Below are 228 nucleotides of genomic sequence, written 5' to 3'. Positions count from 1 at the left end.
GTGCGGGAAGCGGAGGCCCAGCCGCCCCCTCTCTCCCTCTGTCTCCTGCTCCCGCCTTGTTTGGTCTTCTTCCCAAGAGACAGACTGGGGAGCAGCTTTCCCGCCCAGTGTCGGGGAGCAGCCCCCCCCCGTCCTCACCCTCCATTTGTGTGGCAGGACGGACGGCCGAGGGGACAGCGTCCCCAGAAGGACCACAGACCCCCGCTTGGGTGAGGTCCCCCGGAAAGA

At 67.5% G+C, this 228-nt stretch overlaps 1 protein-coding gene across 1 annotated transcript in view; it reads left to right on the top strand.

Moving 5' to 3' along the window:
- The window catches only part of CNTROB (centrobin, centriole duplication and spindle assembly protein), a 22,314-nt gene that overhangs the window by 21,429 nt on the left and 657 nt on the right, over positions 1-228 (top strand). Inside the window, exon 17 of the mRNA XM_077746738.1 lies at positions 151-227. Coding sequence (XP_077602864.1) covers positions 151-227 — 77 coding nt within the window. The remainder of the gene's footprint in view (positions 1-150; position 228) is intronic.

Source organism: Crocuta crocuta, unplaced genomic scaffold (genome assembly GCF_008692635.1).
Source record: "Crocuta crocuta isolate KB4526 unplaced genomic scaffold, BGI_CrCroc_1.0 scaffold139, whole genome shotgun sequence".
NCBI classification, from domain to species: domain Eukaryota; kingdom Metazoa; phylum Chordata; class Mammalia; order Carnivora; family Hyaenidae; genus Crocuta; species Crocuta crocuta.
This window is presented reverse-complemented; position numbering and strand designations above follow the sequence as displayed.